The 27987-nt window shown below is 45.7% G+C and overlaps 1 protein-coding gene across 1 annotated transcript; it reads right to left on the bottom strand.

The window, feature by feature from the left end:
• Nucleotides 1–532: 532 nt before the first annotated feature.
• ASH2L (ASH2 like, histone lysine methyltransferase complex subunit) lies at nt 533–24318 on the bottom strand. The gene is made up of 16 exons (XM_069967092.1): nt 24164–24318; nt 19678–19744; nt 19458–19600; nt 19275–19363; nt 17497–17591; nt 17141–17236; nt 16942–17037; nt 16316–16391; nt 9799–9889; nt 7423–7640; nt 7163–7330; nt 5941–6134; nt 5763–5855; nt 4467–4565; nt 4322–4381; nt 533–2190 (listed from the first exon to the last, which is right to left on the bottom strand). Exons 1-16 carry the CDS (start codon nt 24265–24267, stop codon nt 2083–2085), a joined length of 1797 nt encoding a protein of 598 aa, XP_069823193.1. The 5' UTR covers nt 24268–24318; the 3' UTR covers nt 533–2082.
• Nucleotides 24319–27987: the final 3669 nt, after the last annotated feature.

Raw genomic sequence — 27987 nt, 5'->3', positions numbered from 1 at the left:
ACTGCTGCTGGCAAGGGCTAGTCGCCATCTTGCCAGTTCGCACAAGCGCCTCTGATCTCCCAGGCTGCACGCTTCTGACATTGCTGTTCCAGGAATCAGGGAGGACTGCGGGTAAGCAGAGAGTGACATCAATAAACTCTGGTTGGCGGCTGTGTGGCCTGGGAGATCAGGGGCGCATGCGTGCACAGTGGAAACAACATCATCAAGCAGGAGGCCGGCCAGCAGTAAACATGCATGAAAAAGAGGGATAAGAAAGTAGTGGCGAGGTATGCCGAAACGCCAAGCACAAACACCAAGCCACTACTCCTCTTTGACTCTTGATTACAATATGAGACATAATATCGCTCAGAATCTACTGCATGGACACACACTACAGGTACCATCTACACTAAATTGTTAGCACTTTGGTCCAGTCTAGGTGCAGACAGATTCCCTTTAACAGATAAGCATGTGTGTTAGTGTGAACTCTCATCTAGACAGCCACTAAGTAGTCCTTTAGCAACATGTTAAAAAAAATGAAAAGAAAATAGAATTGTAAATAATAAAAAAAAAATCTTTATTTAAAAGAAACAAGTAATATTTTTACATCAGAGTTGAACTACAAGATTCAGCGACACACAAGGCAACCCTCACTGACCAGGAAGAATAATACTTTGTTGAAGAATAGTGAATGACCCAGTCTATACTGCATTTAAGTTAATAAAACATGAGAATACTTGGAAGCCACGCTGCTTATGCTTTGGCCGTATATCCAGGAAAGTCTTGTGTAATATTAGTGTGTATCCTGATGTGCAGGACCTTGCACTGTCAATGTATTCATATGCTTATATGGATGATCCTGTGTTGAATCCTCTTCAGATAAGCAGCAGCAGTGGCCAAATCTTTAAAATTAAAAGGGGTCACATTACTGTGAGGCTTATTCTTTGCTGAATGAAAAATCATACAATTTTCCAATATACTTTCTGTATCACACAGTTCATGTTCTGCTCGCTGTCAGGGAATAGACGACTATATACTCCTAGCTTTGTCTTAAGCCGGTTTCACACAAGCATTATACGGACTCGTTTCTGTATTACGGTCACAAGTCCTAGCCTTCGAGTCATATAACACAAAACGATTATCGGCCATACTGGGCCAATTACATAGCGATAATCGTTTGGTGTAATAGCTCGTGTTGAAAGGAGAGGATCAGCTGACATGCACGATCTTGAATGATCATTGTCTTTCAGTATGTTCTAAAATCCTGACAACTATAGTGATGGTCTGCTGCCAATCACTCCGTGAATAGGAGCAGCGGCAGCAGAACGATACTCTCTTCTATGGGCCAAGCGGAAGATGTAAAGATCGTCAGTGCAGGCCACCGCATGATTTCTGTGCGTATAATAGCACAAACGAGTAGGGAACGAGGTCTGGACTCGCTTCCTCCTCAATATCAGGCTGAGTAATAGGTGCCTTAGGGTCCATTTACACAGAAACATTATCTGACAGATTATCTGCCAAAGACTTAAACCCAAAGCCAGAAACAGACTATAAACAGAGATCAGGTCATAAAGGAAAGCCTGAGATTTCTCCTCTTTTCAAATCCATTTCTGGCTATGGCTTCAAATCTTTGGCAGATCATCTCTGTGTAAATGGACCCTAATGGTGCGTTTACACAGACAGATTTATCTGACAGATTTTGGAAGCCAAAGCCAGGAATAGACTTTAAACAGGGAACAGGTCATAAAAGGAAAGATTGAGATTTATCCTCTTTTCAAATCCATTCCTGGCTTTGGCTTCTAAAATCTGTCAAATAAAGCTGTCTGTGTAAATGCACCATGAGACTGAAGATCTGATCTTACAGCTTTCAGCTCAGGTGATCAGACCCACAGTCAGGCTGCAATTTAGCATCCATAATATGTTAGCGTGTGACCGGCCTTGCAGGGACATCACTCATTAACGTACATAGTGAAAGTTAATGATAACAAGCAGGGGTCTGGGAATCTGATGTAGGGATCCAGAATTCATTATACGTGTAATAACCCTTATAGGGGTTGGAGGAATGAAGGGTAACAAAAAAACACTAATAAAATATAACTAAGGTTAAGGCTCCCAAGGAGGACTCTTTCTGCCATCAACTTCAGTTTCTACATGGTAAAGAACGTCCGCTAACGTGTGCTCGACCACCACCTCTCTGGCCATGTCGCTCATCTGTAAGGATAATAATGACAGGTTTATTTCAATGAGGTTAACTTTAGCCAGCACTGGCAATAGTTCCCCTGCAGCGCCACCACAGGAAAAATATAGCATTACATGGTGTTGAACCAAATCAACATTCTGTCTCTGTAATATGAAATAGGACAGGTCGTCCAAAAAGAGGGATGACCTTTGTCACCGCTCTACACACTGGTCAAAAGAAATTAGGAACCTAAGACCTCCTGAGACATATGTTTTACAACTTATACATAAAGAGGGCAGTTTGGTATAAATTTATTTTTAAGAAAAATCCCTATGCATAAAGAATACCCATTAAAAAAAAACTAAAAATCCCATCTGGATCAAACAAGGATATGCAGGACAAGCATTGCAATGAACAATATTTTGTTTATTAAATCAAAAATTTAAAAACCACATGATTATAAAAGGAACAAAAGCAGTACGAAAACACAAAAGAATCGGTGAGAAGACATATAACCATAAATTCATATGTAGTTGATATATATCTATATCCCAATACATGCTGTATATAGTATGTGTGAGTATACATGTATCTACCACTAGATGGCACAATGGAGTGTATACAAAATGATAAGCATAAGTACAAGCGAAGCAGTGCAATATATATATTGCATATAGTCCTGCAGGATCTCGCTTATTGTTAGCAGTGGGCGTCAAGTTACACCTTATGGTCCTATTCTAGATCGGCGCTCGTTTACTGGGCCTATTCCACGGCCCGACAATCGTAAGCGAGGGCTGCAAGGACATAGTTACCGATGTCCTTGCAGCCCTTGCACCATACATTACCTGGCAGGGCTTCTCCTCCGCTCAGTCTTCCTCCCAGGGTCTTGCGGTGCAGCATTAACTCCGGAGCGGCCTGACTGACCTGTCAGACCGCTCAGCCAGTCACAGGCCGTGGCGGTCCTGGCCTGTGATTGGCTGAGCGGTCTGACAGCTCAGTCAGGCCGCACCGAAGCTGCTGCTGCGCCACGGGACCCAGGGAGGAAGACCGAGCGTAGGAGAAGCCCTGCTAGGTAATGTATGCTGCTTCTCAAAGCGACGGTCGACCGCCGCGCACCGCTATTCCACGCAGCGATGCGCGGTGGGTGACTGATGATGTTAGGTTTGGGCCTAAATAAACGATCAGCCAATGACTTGATAATCGGCTGATCGTTATCTCTATTCCACTGAGCTATAATCGCCCAAATCGGGCCGATTATCGCTCAGTGGAATAGGCCCCTTAGATGTGAGATCCTGCAGGACTACATACACTATTTTTTTCTTGGACTGCTTCACTTACCTAAATTTATCATTGTGTGCAACTGCACTTAATCATGACCATGATTAAGCGCAGTTGTGTAAAACGCGTTGGTCAGCTTGTACATAGCGCTATGTTTTCATTTGCACTTAATAAAAGCGATGTTTTAATTTACCAAGTCTGGAGTGCCGGAATCCACACCCATACTACTGCTGAACTAATATATAAATTGACGGTTATATGTTTTCTCACTGATTCTTTTGTTTGGTATTGCTTTTGTTCCTTTTTAATCATGTGTTTTTACATTTCTGATTTAATAAATAAAATATTGTTCATTGCAATATTAGTCCTGCAAAAATAAAAGTTTTGTGAAGAGTTATAGGGAGATTTATCAAACATGGAATTAAGTGAAACTGCCCCTAGCAACCAATCAGATTCCACCTTTCATTCCTTACAGACTCTTAGGAAAATGAAAGGTGGAATCTGATTGGTTCCTAGGGGCAACTGAGCCAGTTTCACTTTATTAAATGTTTGATACATCTCCCCCACAGTGTGTTATAATGATACATCTCCCCCACAGTGTGTTATAATGATACATCTCCCCCACAGTGTGTTATAATGATACATCTCCCCCACAGTGTGTTATAATGATCAGTAGTTTTTATCTTTACCATTTTGGTATAAACAAGGCTTTTTGAAAACTTTTTTTTTTTCAGGGATATGGAAAGGACTGTGCTTAGCGTGGTCTTGTCTCGACTCTTATCTCCCGAACGTTATGGGTCTGAACGCTCAGACCCGGCCCGATCAAAACTTTTGACATGTCAAAAGTTTTAGGAAACAGTGACACTTTAAATATTTTAGACTCACCGGGCGAAAGGTCAGATCCTTCGGTGGATACTTGAAATGAGGTCCGAAATTAATAGAAACCTATAAAAAAAAAATTAAAAGCATGTAAACATATTTCATTCTTATCATTTAGAATTTCTAAAAGCTTCCTGTACTGTATACTTACTTGGCAGCCCCTGTAGAGGGATATCGCTGGGTAATAGACACCTTCAAAAATATCTTTATAGGCCACTCCTTGGCTGACCCCATTCTTATAAAATATGATCTGTATCAGAGAGGGAAAAAAAAAAGCAGGGGTAATCACCAAGAGCTGAGGTAATAGGACTTTAAACTAGGGATGGTCCGAACCCTCCGAGGTTCGGGTTCGTATGAACCTGAACGTTCGGCAACAGATACCCGCTTGTCTGCCAGCTCCGTGGAGAGAGTGGATACAGCGGGAGGACCACCTGGAAAACTGGGATACAGCCTATGGCTATGGTTGCATCCCAGTTTTCCAGGCGGTCCTCCCGCTGTATCCATCCTCTCCACGGAGCAGGCAGACAGCGGGAATCATTGCCGAGAGTTCGGGTTCGTACGAACCCGAACCGAACTCGGTTCGGACCATCCCTACTTTAAACCTAGAAATAAACCAGATAATCTAATTTCTCAGGATTGTTTGTTTAAGAAACAATGCAGAAAACAGTGTCCTACCCCAGACAGGGCAGAGGTGGGAGACTCCTGCTGCAATGGATAGTCTCAAGCAAGTTATTCCCTATACATGGGATAGTATAGCTTGTGCATCGGTAGAGGTCCGACTGCTGGGATCCCTACCAATCCCGAGATCGCTGTGAAGTTGTATTCCAGAGGGCTACACATGCGTGGTACTACAGGTTACAGGAACTATTTTAGGGAACTTCATTGTATTGAATAAATTATGCAAATTCATTATTTTTTTTATTTTTAAGCTTGCACTTTATGCCAGGTTTAATAGCAAAAAAATAAAAATGTGTATATATATATATATATATATATATATATATATATATATATATATATATATATATATATATATATATACATACACACACACACACACATACATGTGTCCCGGGATGTATGATAAAGCTGTCCAGTTTTTTTTTTTTCAATGAACTTTTTTTTGACGTATGGTTTGAGCAGCGCAATGTGATAAATGTCACCCACTACACCCTATCCTTGTCACCCTTTGCTTTAATCCACCAACATCTACACAGCGAGAAGTGCAGCCATATTAGTTTTTTGACAGGTCAGAATTGAGCAATCAGCCGACAAGTGGGCAATTGCTTATTCATCTGATGATGGTTGGCCCTATTAAATGAGACTGTGTCTGCCAGATTCAACCATCGGTCTGTGTAATTGGGCCTCTATAGACACACAGCCATAGTAGGCCTGGGGGCCTCAGGTGAGCTCTGGTAACAGATTAAACCAAGGAAACATAACTCACCTCGCTGCCCGGGGCTTGCTTCAGATTCTTTTCTGCTTTATCCACAAAGTCCTTCTCTTCAAAGTAGAGATAACTCTTGAATTTAATCAAGGCCTGAGAGAGAACACAGATATAAGGAGATGAATGACACCATCCATAACATGAGGCAATGTGCTGTACTAGATCTGTGCCCCCTTACCTTGTCTTTGTAGGTGTCGGGCAGAGCCAGGGCCGTCTCCGTCTCATCTGGGAGGTTGATGTAGAAGCCCAGGGTGTCTCCCAGTCCATAGGAATCAGAATAGTGCTTCCCTATTGACTGATGGAATTTTGTTCCCTTCTTGCTGCGCCAGGAATAGCTAAACTTGTCATAACCTAATGGAGCCTGAAGATTACCTACAGAGGAGAATGAGAGTTATCCCTTACCAGAATCCAATATCATATCCATACGGATGCAATGTTTACTCCTATCTCACCATACGATGATGCGTTTTAACTCCTAGTCAAAAGTGTCAAAGTTTTCACAGCAGCAGACAAATACAACTTCACTTATACTTAAAACGTACTGGTCATAAAAAGAAAACTTTTGACACATGAGAGACGTGCCAAAAGTTTTGACCCGTACCGATCGGGAGAACGAGCAGGGAGAGGACCATGCTGTGGCACATCCGCTCCATCTCAGTAAGGCTTCACAGACTTAGGGCCCTATTCCACTGGACGATTATCGTTCAGATTATCGTTAAATCGTTCGAATCTAAACGATAATCGTTCGGTTGAAATGCAGTTAACGATTAACGACCGAACGAGAAATCGTTGATCGCTTTATAAGACCTGGACCTATTTTTATCGTTGCTCGTTCGCAAATCGTTCGCGTTGAATAAGACATCGTTCGGTCGTTCGCAATAGATACGAATGCAATAGCGAATAAATAGCGAAGAAAAAACGATCGCAATTACGATCATAAGTAACGATTATCGTTCAATGGAAATGAGTGAACGTTTTCAGGTCTTTCGCAATAGTGGTCGTTTGCGATCGTTAATCGTTAATGATATGCAAACGATAATCGTCCAGTGGAATAGGGCCCTTAGAAGCCCGAACCATCAAGTAACACAGATCGTTCTCAGGATTGGAACCGGTCTGAATGTTCAGACCTGGACCTATCAAAACTTTTGGCATGTCATAATCAAATAACAGAGGATCAGCACATGTCTTAGTCACTGAGCTGTTATTCCCTGAAGAGGCAAAGGTTTCTACTAACTTAGACATGTCCACAGACCTGAGAAATCCAATATGGTTTTCAAACTACAATCCCTCCTTATAAAGAACAGCGAATAGAGGGAATAGCTCAATGAGATCAACAAGTTCATGATCAAAATATAGACCCCTACAAGACCCCAAATCTCTCTCTTTATTAGACACCATACCTAAAGCCTGTGACCAGCCCAGCCGGGCAGCTGTATCTGGCGGCATCTCATCGACAAACATCTCGAAATACCAAGATCCTTTTCTGACGCCGTGCGATGCCCTCACCATGGAGTATCCCTTCTCTCCCAATACAGTCAGGCGATCATCAGAGATCTTCAACTGAGGAGCTGAAAACCGAATCCATTAATAACATATGAAGCCATGTACTATGCCATGGTAAAGTGAAGATCACAGTGACACTTGCAGAAATCTTCCTCACCTCGGTCGTGCAGGGCGAGCAGCACCCTCTCGTATAGACAGGCTCTGTACAAGTCTCCTGGAATAGGTTTTCCAGCCCAGCAGTCCAACTCCAGCTTCTCGGGGTCAGGTGCATGCGGGTCAGGCTCCGCCAGGATGTATCGGTATCCATCCTTATTGAACGGATGCTCTAATGGGTAGCCATGGGGAGGCAGGCGCTGTGTGGCAAACAGTGGATCACTGCAAAGAGAATCACATTATTACTATAGGGAGATATAGGAGGATTACTGACACTGCTCTGGATTCTATACTGCCTATACTGTCCTATGTGACATCTTAACGTCTAACGTTTTCTATAAGTGATGGACAAATATCATACATATATGTATACAACTGTGAGAAAAACTGCTTGAAGCAATGGGTCACATCTGAAAAGTAGTAGCAAGTCATGGCTATATAAGATGGTGGTACAGCTTACTGAGGATGATAGCTACAAGCAAACAGGTGACCATGTTTCACATGATGACCGAAAGCGTCACAATGTTGCTGCACCATCGGACACTGTGTGTAGGTGTAGTTTTCGCCCAATGAAATAATTGGGATTATGCACCTGCTCCCTTCTGTCTATGAAGGTATACAAGATGTTGAAATGCAAGAAGTGAGCGCTGAGGAGCTTAAAAGGGGTTATCCAGCACTACAAAAACATGGCCACTTTCTTCCAGAGATAGCACCGCTCGTCTCCAGTTCAGGTGTGGTTTGCAATTAAGCTCCATTCACTTCAATGGAACGGAGTTAAAAAAAACCTTCACGCAAACTTGTTACAAGAGTGGTGCTGTCTCTGGAAGAAAGTGGTCATGTTTTTCTAACACTGGACAACCCCTTTAAAACTTTTGCTGTCTTCTGCTCTCCACACTATCCCTTTAAAGTGACTCTGTAGCCACTGTGGAACCCCCCCCCCAAACTACTTGTACCTTGTTGTAGCTTAGGCGAAGTCCTTTCTGGTGGTATGTTTTATAAAGCAGGTTAGGCTTTCATGAGAAAACCCAACTTTAGTAGCGGGGCTGCCGTGTCTAAGAGGCGGGCCGAGAGCATTTGTGCCCTAGTGTAGCGCCGCCTTTGTGGTGTTGCTGGTAGTCACCCCCTGCCTCCCGTGCTGCCCCCTGCCCGCCTTTACAGGGTTCCATGTGAATGCGCATGCAGTATTTTTTTGAGCTTCGGCGTCGCTGTAGTGACATGGCCGGGTCTGCGCCGCCTCTGTGGTGTCTCCTCTGCCAGTCTTCCACGCCCTGTTTAGTGCCGCTCTCGGCCCAGCCCCGGCTCGCATGCCTGTCAGCGGCCACCCCACCCCATCTCATGTTGGCGCACACTGTCTACATCATCTTGTAGAGTTCTTGGGATTGGATCCCAAACAGGCGCACTGACGCACCAGCTAGACTAGTTTGATAAAGCCGGTCGCGTAGGTGCGCCTGCACGGGATCCGATCCCAAGAACTCTACAAGATGACGTAGGCAGTGGCTACAGAGTGGCTTTAAGAAACAGACAACTACACCTGTGCCTCAACAGTCTGCTAATAGAAAAGATGGTTCTCCTTCTAGCCAGACATAAGCACCACCTAGTGGTCAGTTATGTGTATTGTAAGATCTTTTTGTAAGCATTTTTATCATCTATTCATTGTAGGCCGGTGATCAGTCCCTTATGGTGCCTTTACACAGACTGATTTATCTGACAGATTTTGGAAACCAAAGCCAGGAACAGACTGTAAACAGAGAACAGGTCATAAAGGAAAGAATGAGACTTTTTCATCTTTTCATATCCATTCCTGGCTTTGGCTTACAAAATCTGTCGCGCTGGATAACCCCTTTAAGTCCATGTTATGGCTGGCAGTCCAGGCCTGACTATAGGGTCTTATCACCGGCCTACAATTAACTGACAGCTGTCAGTTCAAACCATCAGTCCCACATTTGATTCAGGACCAGCAGGCATAATATGGACACAAAATCCACACGTCTGTATAACCCCAGTATATAACTGGCCTCTGGTTAAATCCAAAATGCAGCAGAATTTCTCTTTGCAGGTCTGTAAAAAATATTAAATGCAGATTTTGCCTCGGCTTCCCTTTTGGATTTCTAACCAGAGGCAAAAATACCAAATCCACATATAGGTCTAGTACAGATCTAGACTTTGCAAATCATCATATGCTTAAAGGGGTTTTCCAGGGAGCAGAAAACCTGTTTTGCACCCCAGCACTCCACTTCCTCCTTCAGCAGAGAAGCTACCAAGTTGCTATCACCATGTGGTCAAAACCAAACGCATATGCAATGTATTATAGCTACATGATGTTGGAATTAACTTTTCTACTAGCCAGACAGCCCCTTTAAGAAAAGTTCAGATGTGTTACCTTCTGGTTTTTTTGGTTGCACTGGAAGAACTGCCATCTTGCTGCTTGCGTTTAGCTCCTCTACCTTTTGCAGAGCTGGCGGCCGCAGACCCTTAATACAAACAAAGTTAACAGCGTGAGATGAGGATGTATTCATTCAGGTTCTGTTATGGAGGCAGATACATGGATACAAGTACTAAGGGGTATTCCCATCTGATAACATGATAGTGGGGTTCAACCATTGGGATCTTCACCAGTCCTACTGCCTTTTTACTGCTCACTGCAGGCCCCGCTGAAGCCATCTCTGAAGTGACAGGCCACTCAGTCAACCACTGGCAGAGATGGGTCAGAGTCACAGCCAATAATTTTCTTTACATTGCCATTAGCTGTCCACCATGCATCACTATTACACGCAGAGTAACGCAATCCAGCGGCCAAATTTTTTTAAAAAACATTAAAAGACAACGATCAGCCGATGATCGACTCCTTGGCTGATCCTTAGATTGTCCAGGTAGCCCCCCCTCCCCCCCCCCCCCCAAAAAAAAAAAAAGATGGCGGCGGTTTGCTGCCGCCATTGCACCAAGCAGTGGCCAGCAGTATGTCACTATTGTTATCGCTGTGAAAGATCATGTTTTAACCCTTAGAGGACCGGGCCAATTTCAATTTTTGCGTTTTCGTTTTTCCCTCCTTGTGCTTTAAAGGCCATAGCATTTTTTCGCCTAGAAACCCACATGGGCCCTTATTTTTTGTGCCACTAATTGTACTTTGCAACGAAAGGCTGAATTTTTTTCATAAAGTACACTGCGAAACCAGAAAAAAATTCAATGCGTGGTGAAATTGAAAAAAACAAAAACAAAAAAAAAGCATTTCTCTTTTACTTGTTTTTTTTTGTTTTTACGCCATTCGCCCCGGGGTGAAACTGACTTCTTATATATATTCCTCAAGTCGTTACGATTACAACTATATGAAACATGTATAACTTTCATTGTATATGATGGCCTGTAAAAAATTCAAACCATTGTTAACAAATATATGCACCTTAACCCCTTAAGGACAGAGCCTGAAATGGCCTTAAGGACAGAGACAAATTTTATGAATATGACCAGTGTCACTTTAGTCATTAATAACTTCGGGATGCTTTTACCTATCCGGCTGATTCTGAGATTGTTTTCTCGTGACATATTGTACTTTACATTTCTGGTAAATTGGAGTCGATACTCATAACAAATCTTTATGAATAAAAACCAAATAATGTGAAAAAAATGCATTTTTCCAACTTTGAAACTTTTTTGCGTATACAGAAAGTGGTTATATAAATTATATATTAAATAGCATTAGCAACATGTCTACTTTATGTTGGCGGCATTTATTAAACTATCTTTCATTTTTTTTAGACAATAGGGAGCTTAAAACATTAGCAGCAAATTTCCAGTAAAATTTCAAAATCAGATATTTTTAGGGACCTGTTCAGGTTTAGGCTGGGTTCACACTATGTATATTTGAGGCTGTATTTGGTCCTCATGTCAGGTCCTCATAGCAACCAAAACCAGGAGTGGATTGAAAACACAGAAAGGATCTGTTCACACAATGTTGAAATTGAGTGGATGGCCGCCATATAACAGTAAATAACGGCCATTATTTCAATACCACAGCCGTTGTTTTAAAATAACAGCAAATATTTGCCATTAAATGACGGCCATCCACTCAATTACAACATTATGTGAACAGAGCCTTTCTGTGTTTTCAATCCACTCCTGGTTTTGGTTGCTATACAGCCTCACAAATACAGCCTCAAATATACATAGTGTGAACCCAGCCTCAAAGTGTATTTGAGGGGCCTGTATGTTAGAAAGCCCCACAAAGCACCCCATTTCAGAAACTGCACCCCCCAAACTCTGTAAAAGCATATCCAGAAAGTGTTTTAACCCTTTAGGGGAGTCACAGAAATAAAAGCTAAGTGTGTAAGGAATTTGAAAATTTTTATTTTCTGTGCAGAGATTATATTGTAATCCAATATTTTTCATAATTATAAACCTATTACCAGAGAAATGCACCCCAATAATTATTGTCCCGTTTCTGCAGTTTATAGAAATATTTGACGCAACCACAAGCCTCAGATACAAAGGAGCGCCTAGTGAATTTCAACGCCTCCGTTATATTTGGTCATTTCTGACTGTACCACTTCAGGTTGGCAGAGGCTCTGGGGTGCCAAAACCTAAAAAACACCCCTAAAGGGACACCATTTAGAAAACTACACCCCTCAAGGAATGTAACAAGGGGTGCGGTGAGCATCTGGACCCCATAGGTGCTTCACAGATTTTCCGAACAATATGGCGTGAAAAAAGAAAAATTTATTTTTTACACTAAAACGTTGTTCTAGCCTTCAATTTTTCATTTTCACAATGGGATAAAAGGAAAAAAAAAGACACAAAATGTGTAGCGCAGTTTCTCCCGAGTACAGAAATACCCCACATGTGGACATAAAGTGCCAAGCGGGCGCAGGACGAGCCTCCAAAGGGAAGGAGCGCCAATTGGCTTTTGGAAGCTGAATTTCACTGAAAAGGATTTCAAGGGCCATGTCGCATTTACAGAGCCCTCGTGCTGCCAAAACACTGGAAACCCCCCACAAGTGACCCCATTCTGGAAACTACACCCCTCAAGGAATCTAACAAGGGGGGCAGTGAGCATATGGACCCCACTGGTGACGGGCACAAATGTGGAACAATGTGACGTAAAAGTAAAAAATTTCATTTTTTCACTTTCATGGCACAAATGTGCCCGTCATCAAGGGGTCCATATCCTCATTGCACCCCTTGTTAGATTCCTTGAGGGGTGTAGTTTCCAAAATGGGGTCACTTGTGGGGGGTTTCCAGTGTTTTGGCAGCACGAGGGCTCTGTAAATGCGACATGGCGTTCATCATCCATTCTAGCCAAATCCCCCACAAGTGACCCCATTCTGGAAACTACACCCCATAAGGAATCTAACAAGGGGTGCAGTGAGGATATGGACCCCACTGGTGACGGGCACTTACGTAGAACATGTGCCGAGAAAATAAAAAATACAATTTTTTTCATTTTCACGTCCCAAATGTGGCCGTCACCAGGGGGCCATATCCCCGCTGCCCCCCTTCTTAGATTCCTTATGGGGTGTAGTTTCCAGAATGGGGTCACTTGTGGGGGGTTTCTACTGTCCTGGCCGCACAGAGGCTTTGTAATTGCATCATGGCATCCTCTAATGGGAATGGCGGCCATACCTACTTAGCTGGGGAAAAGGGACCATTCTAATTTATTTGGGGGTATTAGGCCAATTATTAGTTTATAAGGTTGAAAATGACAGGTGTCCATCAAATTCAACCTGTGTTGATCCAGAGGAAGGCAAAAACCCCTCGTGAGGCAGACGACAGTAGCCTCATCACAGGGGAAAAATTCCTTCCCGACTCCATAATGGCGATCAGAATAATCCCTGGACCAACGTGACCCCTGAAATAGGAATAAGGGAAAGAATTTAGATAATGTAGAACCCCAGTGACGTGTGGTACGCCTTGGAGCGATCCAGTATGCAGAGGCCGGGGTGATCAGGACAGGTGTCACACTGGAAAATGGTGTCCTTCCTGATCCCCCTGTTACGCCACACTCTGCACTTCTTCTGGGGTCTCCTGTTTTCCAGTGTGGGGGACGTCACCTGGAAAATGTTGTCCTGGTGCGATACGGGGTCCTTCATATCCAGAAGCGCTGGGTCCGCTATATGGCTACTAAATATTAGGGCGCTATTACTACTTCTGATATTTTCGGATCGTGCTGCAAGCTACAGTAGCTCGGGCAGCGAGGGACCGGAAGAGGGGGTGCTGGTATAAAAGTTATCCCCGTACAGGTGGTAACCTTTATCCAGCAGTGGGAAGATCAGTTCCCGGACGATCTTCCCACTTGTCCCGAGGATGGGGGGGGAGGGGGCATCTGGGGGCTGCATTTGGGTGTCCCTTCCTACATACACTCTAAGGGTACGTGCACACTGCGGAATCGCGACAGATAATCCTTCGTGCATTCCGCAGTTGGCACCCGCCGGCGGACTGATGCAGGCGCACGTCTCCGTCCATGTCAGACTCCATTCTATGCATGGGCGGATTCCGGTCTCCGTCCAACGTGTTCATTCTTTGGATGGACGATGGAATCCGCCTGTGCATAGAATGGAGTCTATGACACGGGTAGAGACATGCGCCCGCATCAGTCCGCCGGCGGGTGCCAGCTGCGGAATGCACGAAGGGTTATCCTTCGCCATTCTGCAGTGTGCACGTACCCTAAGTCTGTAAGTGTACCCTGAGGTACGCTCACAGAGTTTGTAGAATTTCACTCCATACCGTCATCTCTTATTGGGACGGTACTGGCAGAAAAGACGTGTCTGCGGGGCAGCATACGCTACGCTACCCCCAGACACGTCACTGGATGATGAGGATGATGAGGATGAATGGAGGAAAGAAGGATCCCCCCATTCATCCTCACTGGCTGTTTCGGTGTCGGAGGCAATAACGTATCCCTCTGACGCCAAAAACACCCTGGGGGCCATCGTTATACGGGGACTAGTATATGGGGTATGTAGTGGTGTAGTGTCAAACTTTATTCAATGTAGTGTGGTGTAGTGTAGTGTTTTTTACAGTAAGTATAAAAAAAAAAAAACCTACGCCAACAAAGGAGTTGCTGATAAATGCCGCACTTATGTGCGGCACTTATAAGCAGACCGTGGCAGTAGAATATAGAAAAAAAAACACCCTATGCCAAAAAGGAGGAGTTGCTGATTAGCAGCGCACTTTCGTGCGATGCTGATCAACACTCAGCGGCGATAGGGTGCGGAAAATAGAAAAAAAAAAAAATTTGAAAAAAAAACAAAAACTTTTTCTACATTCTGAACATCCCTGTAGCTGCTGATAAGTGTATTACACATATCAGCCGCTAGAGGGCAGCAGAGCGAAAAATACGGAAAAAGCCGACGCTGGAGCCGAAAATAGCCGAGAGAAGCCGAACGTGACGTCACGGAGGAAGCCGAAGACCCGAACGAACACGAGGACGCCGCGAACCCGGAAGACGCCGATCAGGAGCCCGGGACAGGTGAGTAATGTACAAATACCGGCTCTGGACCCCTCGGCTACCTAGCTGAGGGGTCCAGGGCAGGTATTTACTATATTGTGGGACTCTGTTCGCCGTGCCACCGGCCCGATCGCCGTGAACGGCCGGCCGGTACCGGACAGCCGTTCACGGCGATCGGGCCGGTGGCACGGTGACCACCATTACTTTTTACAGTAATGGCGGTCGGTGCCGTCCTTGGACAGCACCGACCTCCATTTTTTTCCGGGTCATCGATGACCTGGAAAGGTTCCGATCGCCGCTATTGGCTGATCTGAATTGATCAGCCTATAGCGGCGATCGTAAGCACGGGGGGTGTTAACCACCCCCCCGTGCCGTGAAGCTAAGATGGCCTGCTATGATTTATAGCAGGCCATCGTCCCCGATCGCTGTGTGCGAACACGCAGCGATCGGGGAAACATCGGGCGTACGTATACGCCCGTTTGCGTTAAAGCCCACCCTGCGGGGGCGTATACGTACGCCCGATGTCGTTAAGGGGTTAAAATCGCTCTATGGGGCTGTGTGAGGTGTCATTTTTTGCACCATGATCTGTACTTTCTATTGGTACCTTGATTGCGCATATATGACTTTCTGATCACTTTTTATTACAATTTTTCTGGATTTGATGCTACCAAAAATGTGCGATTTTGCACTTTGGGGTTTTTCTTGCGCTTACGCCATTTACTGTGCGAAATCAGGAATGTGATTAATTACTAGTTTGGGCGATTACGCACACGGCAATAACATTTATTTATTTATTATTATTTATAAAACATGGGAAAAGGGGGGTGATTCAAACTTATTAGGGAAGGGGGCTTATTAATAACTTTTTTTTTTTTTTTTTTACTTTTACACTTATACTAGAAGCCCCTCTGGGGTTAGGGTTATTCCTCCTGGGGGACTTCTAGTATAAGTACACTGATCTCTCATTGAGATCTATGCTGCTTAGATTGATGAGATAGGCACTTTGATTGCTTCCGGCTGCTGCAACAGGATGTGTGGCTAGCTCCTCGGAGCCCCACTAGACACCAGGGAACGGCTGCATACAACTAATCGGATGCAGCTGTCAACTTTGACAGTTGCATCCGATTACTTTATTAGCAGGCATGGCGATCAGACCGTGCCCGCTAATAGCCACAGCCCCGGGCTACGAGCGGCACCCGGAACCGCGGCGGTTCAGTGCGCGTCCGCCGCGCGGTCCCGCTCTGAACGGGTAAGTCCAGGGTCGCCTAAGGGTTAAGACAACATTGTGCATGTTGCCTGATGGTTTGGTGTAATAGGTCATGTTAAAAGGCAACAAAGTACAGTCGATAATAGTTTGGTGTAATAGTGCCCTAAGGGCTCAAGCCAAATCATTCACTTGAGATGGTGTTACACATAAGGACCGAAAATGCAGCAAGCACAATACAATGAGATCTCTCACCATTTAATCCCCCTCCGCTGGACACTGCGCTGCTCTGCCTCTGGGTATCATAAGCCGGACCAACATTTGCCAAGTCCTAAAATAAAACACAGAATTCCACATATCAGACAGATGTAAGGTAAGAAGAGATTATATTTTTTTCTGATACAGAGGATGTTCCACTACAAAAGCTTCATTCATAGATGTAGGGGTATGTGCACACTGAGATTATCCCTGCCAAATTTTCCGACACAGAACGTCACTGAAAATCTGTATCTAAAACCTGCATGGAGACAATTTGGGGAGATTTATCAAACATGGTGTAAAGTGAAACTGGCTCAGTTGCCCCTAGCAACCAATCAGATTCCACCTTTCATTCCTCACAGACTCTTTGGAAAATGAAAGGTGGAATCTGATTGGTTGCTAGGGGCAACTGAGCCAGTTTCTCTTTACACCATGTTTGATAAATCTCCTCCAAAGTTTCTGCTGTAGATTTGGCTCTCATTCAGTCTCCTCTTCTCTAATGGGAAAAATCCACAAGACATCCACGTTAAGCATTGACATCTGAAATCCATGACTAGACTGGTGAAGATCCCAATGGTTGAACCCCACTATCATGTTATCAGATGGGAATACCCCTTAGTCACCTGGTCAAGCAGCCCAAATTTTGGATAATCCTCCTCTGGGTCTTTGCTGCCTGGATCTGGATGTTCTTTCACTAAAAACACGTCCCGTTCTTTACTCTGAAATCAGAAGTCACAGAATAAAAGTGAGACCTAACACCTAGAGAGCGAGACGTCTGACCACACAGGTAGTCAGTAGTACTAGGACACAGGACTCACTCACCATAGTCTTCACTATACTGTTAGGCCAGCTCATTTTTCCAGGCCGCTGCCGGGTAGTTAGACTTTCCCAATACTTATCAATAAATGGTATTATATCCTGCAGGTGACAGAAAGCAATGACAGATGAAGTTCATGACATATAAAAATGAGGGGGGAAATTTATCAAACGTGGTGTAAAGTGAAACTGGCTCAGTTGCCCCTAGCAACCAATCAGATTCCACCTTTCATTTTCCAAAGAGTCTGCGAGGAATGAAAGGTGGAATCTGATTGGTTGCTAGGGGCAACTGAGCCAGTTTCACTTTACACCATGTTTGATAAATCTCCCCCAAAATGTCTATACAGAGGAATAAACCTCACCTTGTCTTTAGAAAACATAGTCTTAGGGTGTTCATCCCGGTTCCGGGACTGCCATGTTAGGTTGGCCAAAGTGGTAAGACACATTTCCTTCAAGTCTACAATACAAAGTTATAATAAACCGAATTAGGATTTATCATTGTGATACTGAATGCAAAATAAAACAGATGGGAAGTGAAGGAGTTTCTGGCATCCTAAATATACATATAGGACCTTTTCAGGTGACTGAGCGAGATTTACTGTCACTATCACAGAATAAGGTCCCAGAAATCCACACTCAAAAGTTGCAGAAACAAAAAATTGCAAATCTGTCAAAATACTCAGGTTCAGATAACGTTGTCGAACCTGAACACTAAGACCCAGATTTAAAGGGTGTAAAATTTAGACTGGCCCAAACTGCCCACAGCAACCAATCACAGCACAGCTTTCAGCTGTGGTAAAATGAAAGCTGAGCTGTGATTGGTTGCTATGGGCAGTTTGCACCAGTCTAAGGGCCCTATTCCACCGGACGATTATCGTTCGCATAATTGTTAATAATAAACGATCCAAAGGACCGCTATTACAAAAGACCTGAAATTGTTCGCCCATTTACATGGAAAGATAATAGTTACTTATGATCGTTCTTGCGGTTGTCTCGTCGTCGCTATTGCGTTCGTCACTACTGCGACCGACCGAACGTCGTCTTATTCAATGCGAACAATCAACGATAATAATAGGTCAAGGTCTTATTAAACGATCAACGATTTCTCGTTCGGTCGTTAGCTGCTATTCAAATGAACGATTATCATTTAGATTCAAACGATTTAACGATAATCTGAATGATAATCGTCTGGTCTAATAGGGCCCTAAGTTTAAAGGGGTAGTGCGGCGGTAAACAATTATTCACAGAATAACACACATTACAAAGTTATACAACTTTGTAATCTATGTTATGTCTGTGAATGGCCCCCTTCCCCGTGTCCCACCACCCCCACCCGTGTACCCGGAAGTGTGGTGCGCTATACATACCTGTCACGTGCAGACTCGTCTCCGATGTCGTCTTCGGACGGCCCGGCCGAATCCCTCCGAGCGTCCTGAGTGCCGGCCGCCCTCTTCAGCGTCATCAGATGCTCAGCCGCGAATGGCTGAGCACAGTTTGGCTCAGCCAATCGCGGCTGAGCAGCTGATGACGCGGAAGAGGGCGGCCGGCACTCAGGACGCTCGGAGGGATTCGGCCGGGCCGTCCGAAGACGACATCGCAGACTGAAGATCGGAGACGAGTCGGCACGTGAAAGGTATGTATAGCGCACCACACTTCCGGGTACACGGGTGGGGGGGTCATTCACAGACATAACATAGATAACAAAGTTATATAACTTTGTAATGTGTGTTATTCTGTGAATAATTGTTTACCGCCGCACTACCCCTTTAACACCCTCTTATAAAACTCCCCCTAAGTATTTTAACCCCGCGGCTGCAGAAGTTGGATGCCGCCCTAAGGAGTCTTGAAAAACATGGGTACAGCCTATGCCCTAGGGCAGCATCCAACTTCTGCAGCTGCAGGAATCATACGCCGGACGTTGGGTTCGGCAATGTTATCTGAACCCAAACATTTTGACAGGTCCACACAACACTATTTAGATATATGGAAGGGATATTCCACTTCCGGCTGTCACTAATGGTTCGGTTGCCCGAGGTTTCATTAGGCATGGCCCTGTCTATATGAACTCTATAGATCCTGGCGACACAAGCGTACAGTCACATTTCTATAGTAATGGACTGGCTTCTCATTGCTCGCTTACTGGCTTGCTTTCTCAGAAAGTAGGTGTTCCCGCTGTGATGGCACACGTTACAATGGAAGCTGTAATTGTTCATAAACGGAAGACATGACCTGCACAGAGAGGGGAAAGGAATGGTCCATTATAAGATATATTTCCTACACAATACTAGCTTGTTGTAGCTATAACCCCCTTATAATAACATACGTGGTATCTATGCCGAATGTTTCTGCTCCAAACCACTTAAAACAGATGCCACACTGTAACTCTATCTCGCCAAGCTGGCGGCCATTTTCTTCATCCACTGAGCCGGTCTGGGTGTCCATGACTTCCCCTTCTGCTGTGGAGTCCTAGAAGAGACAGAGACTTTATTTTTCCTCTTGTACCATGGAGAAGACAGGTGCGGGTGTCCATAAGAGCTACTTACCAAAGCGTCCTTCTCGTTGGAAGACTCAGTGTCCAGTGCAGCTCCTGAACTCAGGTGTATGGAGTCACTGCAATGACAGAAGGATATAGCCAGGCCATGACATAGCTCCTGTATATACCCAGCTCCGGCCATAACATAGCACCTGTATATACCCAGCTCCGGCCATAACATAGCTACTGTATATACCCAGCTCCGGTCATAACATAGCTCCTGTATATACCCAGCTCCGGTCATAACATAGCTCCTGTATATACCCAGCTCCAGCCATGACATAGCACCTGTATATACCCAGCTCCAGCATATACCCAGCTCCGGCCATAAGATAGCTACTGTATATACCCAGCTCCAGCCATATCATAGCTACTGTATATACCCAGCTCCGGCCATAACATAGCTACTGTATATATCTAGCTCCAGCCATGACATAGCTCCTGTATATACCCAGCTCCAGCCATGACATAGCTACTGTATATACCCAGCTCCGGCCAGGACACAGATCCACACACCTCCATGTTCCCTGCCAAGTCGGGAGCTTGTACAGCACAATACAGACACCGTATGGACCCTTGTGTGCTGCACATGCTCCGCCAGGTATGGATACCGCTGTGCCGCTGCTCTAGGAGACAACAACGCTCTGCATGCTGATAGAACAAGCCAGACCATTGTCTCATGGATTTATATGGGAATACACACATCTGCTGCATGGAAAAGTTCAGCAGCCATTATAACTTATTCCAGCAAATTAAAAAAACTTCGTTGTTAAAGTTATATAAACATGTAATGTAAATTAAAGAAAATATATTTTTTTTATTTAACCATTTATACATTGAAATATAGGTATAGGGGTGTATGACTATACAGGGGGGGGGCACATAGGGATAGGGGTGTATGACTATACAGGGGAGGGGGCACATAGGGATAGGGGTGTATGACTATAGAGGGGGGGCACATAGGGATAGGGGTGTATGACTATACAGGGGGGGCACATAGAGATAGGGGTGTATGACTATACAGGGGAGGGGGACATAGGGATAGGGGTGTATGACTATACAGGGGGGCACATAGGGATAGAGGTGTATGACTATACAGGGGGGGGACACATAGGGATAGGGGTATATGACTATACAGGGGGGGGACACATAGGGATAGGGGTATATGACTATACAGGGGGGGCACATAGGGATAGGGGTGTATGACTATACAGGGGGGGGACACATAGGGATAGGGGTATATGACTATACAGGGGGGGCACATAGGGATAGGGGTGCATGACTATACAGGGGGCACATAGGGATAGGGGTGTATGACTATACAGGGGGGGCACATAGGGATAGGGGTGTATGACTATACAGGGGGGGCACATAGGGATAGGGGTGTATGACTATACAGGGGGGGGCACATAGGGATAGGGGTGTATGACTATACAGGGGGCACATAGGGATAGGGGTGTATGACTATACAGGGGGGCACATAGGGATAGGGGTGTATGACTATACAGGGGGGGCACATAGGGATAGGGGTGTATGACTATACAGGGGGCACATAGGGATAGGGGTGTATGACTATACAGGGGGGGCACACAGGGATAGGGGTGTATGACTATACAGGGGGGGCACATAGGGATAGGGGTGTATGACTATACAGGGGGGGGGGCACATAGGGATAGGGGTGTATGACTATACAGGGGGCACATAGGGATAGGGTTGTATGACTATACAGGGGGGCACATAGGGATAGGGGTGTATGACTATACAGGGGGCACATAGGGATAGGGGTGTATGACTATACAGGGGGGGCACATAGGGATAGGGGTGTATGACTATACAGGAGGTACATAGGGATAGGGGTGTATGACTATACAGGGGGGCACATAGGGATAGGGGTGTATGACTATACAGGGGGGGCACATAGGGATAGGGGTGTATGACTATACAGGGGGGGGGCACATAGGGATAGGGGTGTATGACTATACAGGGGGCACATAGGGATAGGGGTGTATGACTATACAGGGGGGCACATAGGGATAGGGGTGTATGACTATACAGGGGGGGCACATAGGGATAGGGGTGTATGACTATACAGGGGGCACATAGGGATAGGGGTGTATGACTATACAGGGGGGGCACACAGGGATAGGGGTGTATGACTATACAGGGGGGGCACATAGGGATAGGGGTGTATGACTATACAGGGGGGGGGGCACATAGGGATAGGGGTGTATGACTATACAGGGGGCACATAGGGATAGGGATGTATGACTATACAGGGGGGCACATAGGGATAGGGGTGTATGACTATACAGGGGGCACATAGGGATAGGGGTGTATGACTATACAGGGGGGGCACATAGGGATAGGGGTGTATGACTATACAGGAGGTACATAGGGATAGGGGTGTATGACTATACAGGGGGGCACATAGGGATAGGGGTGTATGACTATACAGGGGGGGCACATAGGGATAGGGGTGTATGACTATACAGGGGGGGCACATAGGGATAGGGGTGTATGACTATACAGGAGGTACATAGGGATAGGGGTGTATGACTATACAGGGGGGCACATAGGGATAGGGGTGTATGACTATACAGGGGGGCACATAGGGATAGGGGTGTATGACTATACAGGAGGTACATAGGGATAGGGGTGTATGACTATACAGGAGGTACATAGGGATAGGGGTGTATGACTATACAGGGGGGGGGCACATAGGGATAGGGGTGTATGACTATACAGGGGAGGGGGCACATAGGGATAGGGGTGTATGACTATAGAGGGGGGGCACATAGGGATAGGGGTGTATGACTATACAGGGGGGGCACATAGAGATAGGGGTGTATGACTATACAGGGGAGGGGGACATAGGGATAGGGGTGTATGACTATACAGGGGGGCACATAGGGATAGAGGTGTATGACTATACAGGGGGGGACACATAGGGATAGGGGTATATGACTATACAGGGGGGGGACACATAGGGATAGGGGTATATGACTATACAGGGGGGGCACATAGGGATAGGGGTGTATGACTATACAGGGGGGGGACACATAGGGATAGGGGTATATGACTATACAGGGGGGGCACATAGGGATAGGGGTGCATGACTATACAGGGGGCACATAGGGATAGGGGTGTATGACTATACAGGGGGCACATAGGGATAGGGGTGTATGACTATACAGGGGGGGCACATAGGGATAGGGGTGTATGACTATACAGGGGGGGGGGGCACATAGGGATAGGGGTGTATGACTATACAGGGGGCACATAGGGATAGGGGTGTATGACTATACAGGGGGGGCACATAGGGATAGGGGTGTATGACTATACAGGGGCATATAGGGATAGAGGTGTATGACTATACAGGGGGGGCACATAGGGATAGGGGTGTATGACTATACAGGGGGCACATAGGGATAGGGGTGTATGACTATACAGGGGGGGGCACACAGGGATAGGGGTGTATGACTATACAGGGGGGGCACATAGGGATAGGGGTGTATGACTATACAGGGGGGGGGCACATAGGGATAGGGGTGTATGACTATACAGGGGGCACATAGGGATAGGGATGTATGACTATACAGGGGGGCACATAGGGATAGGGGTGTATGACTATACAGGGGGCACATAGGGATAGGGGTGTATGACTATACAGGGGGGGCACATAGGGATAGGGGTGTATGACTATACAGGAGGTACATAGGGATAGGGGTGTATGACTATACAGGGGGGCACATAGGGATAGGGGTGTATGACTATACAGGGGGGGCACATAGGGATAGGGGTGTATGACTATACAGGGGGGCACATAGGGATAGGGGTGTATGACTATACAGGAGGTACATAGGGATAGGGGTGTATGACTATACAGGGGGGCACATAGGGATAGGGGTGTATGACTATACAGGGGGGCACATAGGGATAGGGGTGTATGACTATACAGGAGGTACATAGGGATAGGGGTGTATGACTATACAGGGGGGCACATAGGGATAGGGGTGTATGACTATACAGGGGGGCACATAGGGATAGGGGTGTATGACTATACAGGAGGTACATAGGGATAGGGGTGTATGACTATACAGGAGGTACATAGGGATAGGGGTGTATGACTATACAGGAGGTACATAGGGATAGAGGTGTATGACTATACAGGGGGGCACATAGGGATAGGGGTGTATGACTATACAGGGGGCACATAGGGATAGGGGTGTATGACTATACAGGGGGGCACATAGGGATAGGGGTGTATGACTATACAGGGGGCACATAGGGATAGGGGTGTATGACTATACAGGAGGGGCACATGGGGGGGGGTAGTGATAGAGATACAGGACTATAACACAGATACAACGCATGCTGGGACCTGTAGTCCCCTCAGTAACAATACAGGACAGGAGGAATGAATGGGCTGCAGCAGACAGGACGACCACACACACAGTTGACACCCCAAATCGTCACAAAGCTCCTCCCCTTCTCACCCGCTCCGGTTGTCTCCGCCCCCAGTCGGGCTAGACCCGGACCCCGCTGCTGCTCCACCTCCCGCCTCGACACCCTCCTTATCCGCAACCGACGCCATCTTCATACACAAAAACCACGTGTCCACCGCCCTGGGGCGGGGACAGGAAGGGGGCGTGGCCAAGCATGCGCAGAGTGCAAGAGTGAGGCGCCGGCCATGTTTGGTCAGGGCAAGAGCAGTGTTTTCCCACAGTGAGAGGAAAGCGCGGGAAAGATAAAACGAAAGCTCACGAGATCGGAGAGGAGGGGTGAGCGGGTGTGGGAGACGTCTGGTATCCATAATGAGAAAAGAAAATAATCTGTCTCAGAGAAACCTCCGTCCCTGGTTGTCAGGACGTGCTGGGGGTTGTGGTTCATCAGTAGCTGAAATGTTATATATATTGGAGAGCACTGGGTACCGAATGTTGTAAGCGGTAATACTAGACTGTGTAGTGACCATTCAGGAGCCTTGGAGAGCCGGGCCACTACTCTCTGCTAGCTGTAAGGGCTACTTCACACCTATGTGGTTTTTGCTACAGAAAACCTGTCAATTTTCACATAAAAAAAACCCATAAGGTTTTACCTGAAAACGCATCTCCTATTGAAAAGTGGACGTACAAAAAAAAGGATCTCACCGGTATCTTTCTGTATGTTAAAATTAACCCCTTAAGGAAAGAGCCTAAAATGACCCCGGTGGGGGGGGGGGGTCATTTTAGCCCCCCCCCCCCCAGCGATCTCTGTATCGGGTCCCCCCCACGGCTTTTCGGTACATTATCCTTATTCTATAGGTCAGTCTGAATACAGCGATATGCATTTTATATAGCTTTTCTAAAGTTTTACTGTTTTTTTTATGACTTATAGCGCTTTTATTTTTCAACCTATGGGGCTGTATGGGATGTCATTTTTTGCGCCGTGATCTCTAATTTTTATTAGTACCATATTTGTTTAAATCGGACGTATTGATTTTTTTTTTAATATAAAATGTAATTTCAAAAAATCTGCACTCCTGGCATGCCACTCACCGTGCGGGAACAATATTGTTTTATTTTAATAGATCGGACAATTACACATGCTACGATATATAATGCGTTTATTCTTATATGTTTTATTTATAAGATGGGAAAGGGGGTGATTTAAACTTTTATGGGGGGGGGGGTATGGCTTTTTTTAATTTTATACTTTTTAAGAGTATGTCCACACTACGGAATTCCCACGGACTTAGCGGGTTCATTCCTCGCCATCCACCCGAAGAGTGGCAAAATATAGAATAAAGCTTATGGAAGCAGCGGAGATGCGTGCGTCCACAAGCGGGTGCAAGCTGCGGAATCTGCAGCAGGTGTCCTGTTGGGATTCCGTAGTGTGCACATACCCTCATTCCACCCTAGGGGACTTAAACAGAGCTCTGCATGTAGAGGCAGATTCCAGATGCAAGATGCCAATACAACAGAACGGAGCTTGGTAAGAGACTGTCAATCAGTGATCAGTCATTGTGGGGCTTCTGATCGGTCACTGACAGGTACCCTTCCTGTCACTGACACCCTAGAAGCTATGATTGTTATAGATCGCCAGCATGAAAAATCGATTGCTGGCAGCGGCAATGGGAACAAAATAAACAAGCTCTACTTACCCATCCCCGTGCCCCCACAGCACTGTTTTAGCACTCACGGACCCCCACCAGCCTCCTGGATTTCATGCTCCAGTGATGTCACAATCCAGGCACTGTTGCAGTCACTGAATGGCTGATTGCGCGATCCATCAGCCACTTGTGGTATTTTTTCCCAGGTTGTGACAACACCGGAGCCTGTGACGTGGGGGCACGGGGACAGGCTTCTTTATTATGTTCCTCCTTACACCAGCTGCAGTCAATACAGTATACAATTTTGGCCAGAGTTACCCTTTAATGACAGACTTAGCCCCACCCACCCCACGTCTTAGAAGACTTACTTCTGAGACGTGGGATGTAAGAAAGTGAGTGCTGGACAACCCCTTTAATGTGTGCAGGGCTGATGACACTGAAGCGGCCCCGCACAAGTTAAAAGGGTATCCAGCAATACAAAAACATGGCCACTTTCTTCTAGGGACAACATGATCCTTGTCTCCTTGGTTTGCAATTAAGCTCCATTCACTTCAATGGAATCAAGTTACAAAACCCCACCCAAACTGGAGACGAGAGTGGTGCTGTCTCTGGAGGAAAGTGGCCGTGTTTTTGTAGCGTTGGGAGAACCCCTTTAAAAACCCTCCACGCCAGAAACTTATATATACCCTCCAACTGCACAGAGTATCATCAATTGGAGCATATATAGCCGTGTGGCTGATGTCAAGGGGTTCAAGAAGGCAACATTGTAATCTCCACATATCGTAACACGAACGCAAGTACAATTATGATAAAACTGATGCAGAGGGCCTGGCCCGCAAGGCTTACAATCGGATGAAAATTGCAGATTTCAACCATAAAGAAAACTGGTCTAAGGCCATGTTCTTACAATGTGGCCACCACAGGGGGCGTGGTTTTGACCATATGTAGGATTGATCAGCGACATCATGTGGCTATTGGTGAGCGCATGGGGGCGTGGCTTTGGAAACGTGCATTGACCGTAATTGTTGGTCGAAGTCGACCGTATTTCAAGTTCTCAGAGCTTTAGTTCAGGAACTATTACTCCTTGAAACAATATTTTCGGAAAAATTGTTTGTCCTTCACACAATGTAATTGATCACATGACCAGACCGAACAACTTCAACGGCCGATGTGGGCTAAAATGTGCATAACTGTGACTGCGAAATGATTGTTCATTAGATGATCACTGTAAAACCATCAACCATTCTATATAACATGAAGCTTCTCTAGGAGGCTAATACAGCAGCAGAGCGGCGTGTTATATGTGAGGTAGGTATAGAACAGGTGTCCTCCATGGTTTCCATTGCTTCAGGTGGTGGGAGACTTCTTAGTGCACACATTTCCACCTGCCTGTATGTGACCTGTCTGGTGTACGCCAGTTCCTGTGTATTTGACCACCTGTCTGTTGGGACCACATGCTCATCCTATGACTACTAGATCATAGAGCAGCTGAGATGGTGCTACCTTCTATCCAAACATTTTGGTTTCACTACATGTAGGGTCATAGATACTAACTCAGCTAAAATGAAGTTGTTGACTGTCCAATATCACTTTTGGGCAAACTTTTTTTTACTGTGAAAAAAATTTTTCACTTCCAAATAAGAGCACAAACTGGAAATGATAAAGAGGTTTACCTTTCAGGCTACGTTCCCACACAGTATTTTTGGTCAGTATTTTTCAACCAAAACCAGGAGTGGATTGAAAACACAAAAAGACTATGTTCACACACTGTTGAGATTGAGTGGATGGCCATGGAGTGTCATGGAGTATCGGATCACAGCGGATTTCACACTGCGAGTTCCACAGCAAGATCCTCTGCGATTTCCGTAACTGACATTTTGTATGGGTTTACATATTCACAGCCCATTTTCCATTCCGCTGAGTGTATGCAAAGCCCTGTTCCCCTAACCCACCGCAGCCCGGTTAATTCATTACCCATCTGCATTCCAGCCTGCTTCTCCTGCTCCCTGATGTCCCGCTCAGCATCAGTCCCGTATCAGTGGGTATGGCGGGACGTCAGGGAGTCACAGAAGCAGGCCGGAGCGTAGACGGGTAGTGTATTAATTGGCCAGCGGTGGGTTAGGGCCCTATTCCACCGGACGATTATCGTTCACATAATCGTTACTGATTAACGATCTCAAACGACGGCTATTGTGAAAGACCTGAAAACGTTCCATGGAACGATAATCGTTA

The sequence above is a fragment of the Dendropsophus ebraccatus genome, chromosome 1, assembly GCF_027789765.1.
Source record: "Dendropsophus ebraccatus isolate aDenEbr1 chromosome 1, aDenEbr1.pat, whole genome shotgun sequence".
Taxonomy (NCBI): Eukaryota; Metazoa; Chordata; class Amphibia; order Anura; family Hylidae; genus Dendropsophus; species Dendropsophus ebraccatus.
This window is presented reverse-complemented; position numbering and strand designations above follow the sequence as displayed.

Excerpts from the sequence above, each read along its gene's own strand:
- ASH2L (XM_069967092.1), bottom strand. The coding sequence starts at position 24,267 with ATGAAGATGGCGTCGGTTGCGGATAAGGAGGGTGTCGAGGCGGGAGGT. Across the intron at positions 17,237-17,496 it reads CTATGTTTTCTAAAGACAAG|GATATAATACCATTTATTGA; the intron begins GTGAGGTTTATT and ends TGTCACCTGCAG. Across the intron at positions 16,392-16,941 it reads AATTTGGGCTGCTTGACCAG|GACTTGGCAAATGTTGGTCC; the intron begins GTGACTAAGGGG and ends GTTTTATTTTAG.